The 1,633-nt window shown below is 54.7% G+C and overlaps 1 protein-coding gene across 1 annotated transcript; it reads left to right on the forward strand.

The window, feature by feature from the left end:
• Window positions 1–488: 488 nt before the first annotated feature.
• Window positions 489–1,102, forward strand: LOC104167685 (myosin-6-like; the record flags this gene model as incomplete). The annotated part of the gene is made up of 3 exons (XM_009708008.1): window positions 489–665; window positions 767–912; window positions 1,012–1,102. Coding segments are annotated over 3 exons (414 nt in total), but the record flags the coding sequence as incomplete, so codon positions are not given.
• Between the last annotated feature and the right edge of the window lie 531 nt (window positions 1,103–1,633).

Genomic DNA, 1,633 nt, shown 5'->3' on the forward strand with positions numbered 1-1,633 from the left:
GAAACACGCCACTGAGAACAAGGTGAGGGTGGGGAGAGGCCTTGACCTCAAGCTGGGAAGTTGGGGAGACCCTAGTTGTTGGGCTGGGGAGATTCAAGGTTCATTGAGTTGGGTTGGAGAGACCCAAGACTGGTTGGGTTGTGTCACCCACAGCCAAGGCTGGTTGAGTTGTGTTTAGGGGACCCAATGGTGGTAGGATTTGGTCACCAAGACCCAAGATTGGTTGGGTTGGGTCACGAAGACCAAGGATGGTTGGGTTTGCTTCAGGAGACCCAAGGCTGGTAGGATTGGATCACCAAGACCAAGGCTGGTTGGATTGGGTTACCAGGACTCAAGGCTGGTTGAGTTGGGTCACCAAGATCTAAGACTGCTTCGGTTCTCCCACATCTCCTGACTTAGGCCCGGCTCAGCCAAGAGCAAGAAGAACCTCATGTCTCTTGCCCTACCTCTGACACCAAGCTGAAGGCCTGATGTTTCCCTTCCTGCAGGTCAAAAACCTCACAGAGGAGATGGCCGGGCTGGATGAGGTCATCGTCAAGCTGACGAAGGAGAAGAAGGCCCTGCAAGAAGCTCACCAGCAAGCGCTGGATGACCTGCCGGTGGAGGAAGACACGGTAAACACCTTGACCAAGGCCAAAGTCAAGCTGGAACAGCAGGCGGATGATGTGAGTGTGGACCGGTCCCACCGCGGGCGCTGCCAAGGAGCTTCCTGGGGCAGAGATCATGAAAAGCTGAGGTTTCTCCCCATTTCTCTGTTTCCACGCAGCTCGAAGGCTCCCTGGAGCAGGAGAAGAAGATCCGGATGGACCTGGAACGGGCCAAGAGGAAGCTGGAAGGTGACTTGAAGTTGACCCAGGAGAGCATCATGGACCTGGAGAATGACAAGCAGCAGCTGGAGGAGAGGCTGAAAAAGTAGAGCCCCGCCCACCTCCTCATCCTTTACCCATAACCCCACTCTCCATCAAGAACCCAGGAGCCTAACAGGCCAGTGTTTCTCCTCACACCACCCAGGAAAGACTTTGAGCTCAACGCGCTCAACGCCAGGATCGAGGACGAGCAAGCAGTGGCGGCCCAGCTCCAAAAGAAGCTCAAAGAACTTCAGGTGAGGTGGGGTTCAGCACAGGGGTCAACCAGGAGGAGGGGCTGGGCCTCCCCCCTTTTCTTCTTCCCACCATTTTGGGAAGGACCTTGACCGACATGCCACCCGCTTGAGGTCTGAACCCCATGGCATGTCCCTGGATCTAGAACCAGGCTGTGATTTGTCCTGTGGCAATGCCTCATGAGTTCTTGATCACGTTGTTTTTGGGGTGGGGTGAGTGGAACCAATGGGTTTGGAGGACTCAAGGTTGGTGCGGTTGCTTGGATCCACCGGAGCTGATTGGACGATATTCACATCACTGTCATCAGATAATGTTGTGCTGAGCTGTCTGGTCCAGGCAGTTCAAGGGTTAGTTGAGCTGAAGGGCCTCAAGACTGGTTGGGTTGAAGAGGATCTAGCTGGTTGGGATGGGCTGAGTGGAGTTGAAGAGTTTCCAGTTGGTTAGGCTGACCTGAGTTAAGTTAGGTTGAATAGTCTCCAGCCAGTTGGGTTGGGTCAAATGGTCTCCAGCCGGTTGGGTTGAGTGGAGTGGAC

The sequence above is a fragment of the Cariama cristata genome, unplaced genomic scaffold (genome assembly GCF_000690535.1).
Source record: "Cariama cristata isolate BGI_N322 unplaced genomic scaffold, ASM69053v1 scaffold25429, whole genome shotgun sequence".
Taxonomy (NCBI): domain Eukaryota; kingdom Metazoa; phylum Chordata; class Aves; order Cariamiformes; family Cariamidae; genus Cariama; species Cariama cristata.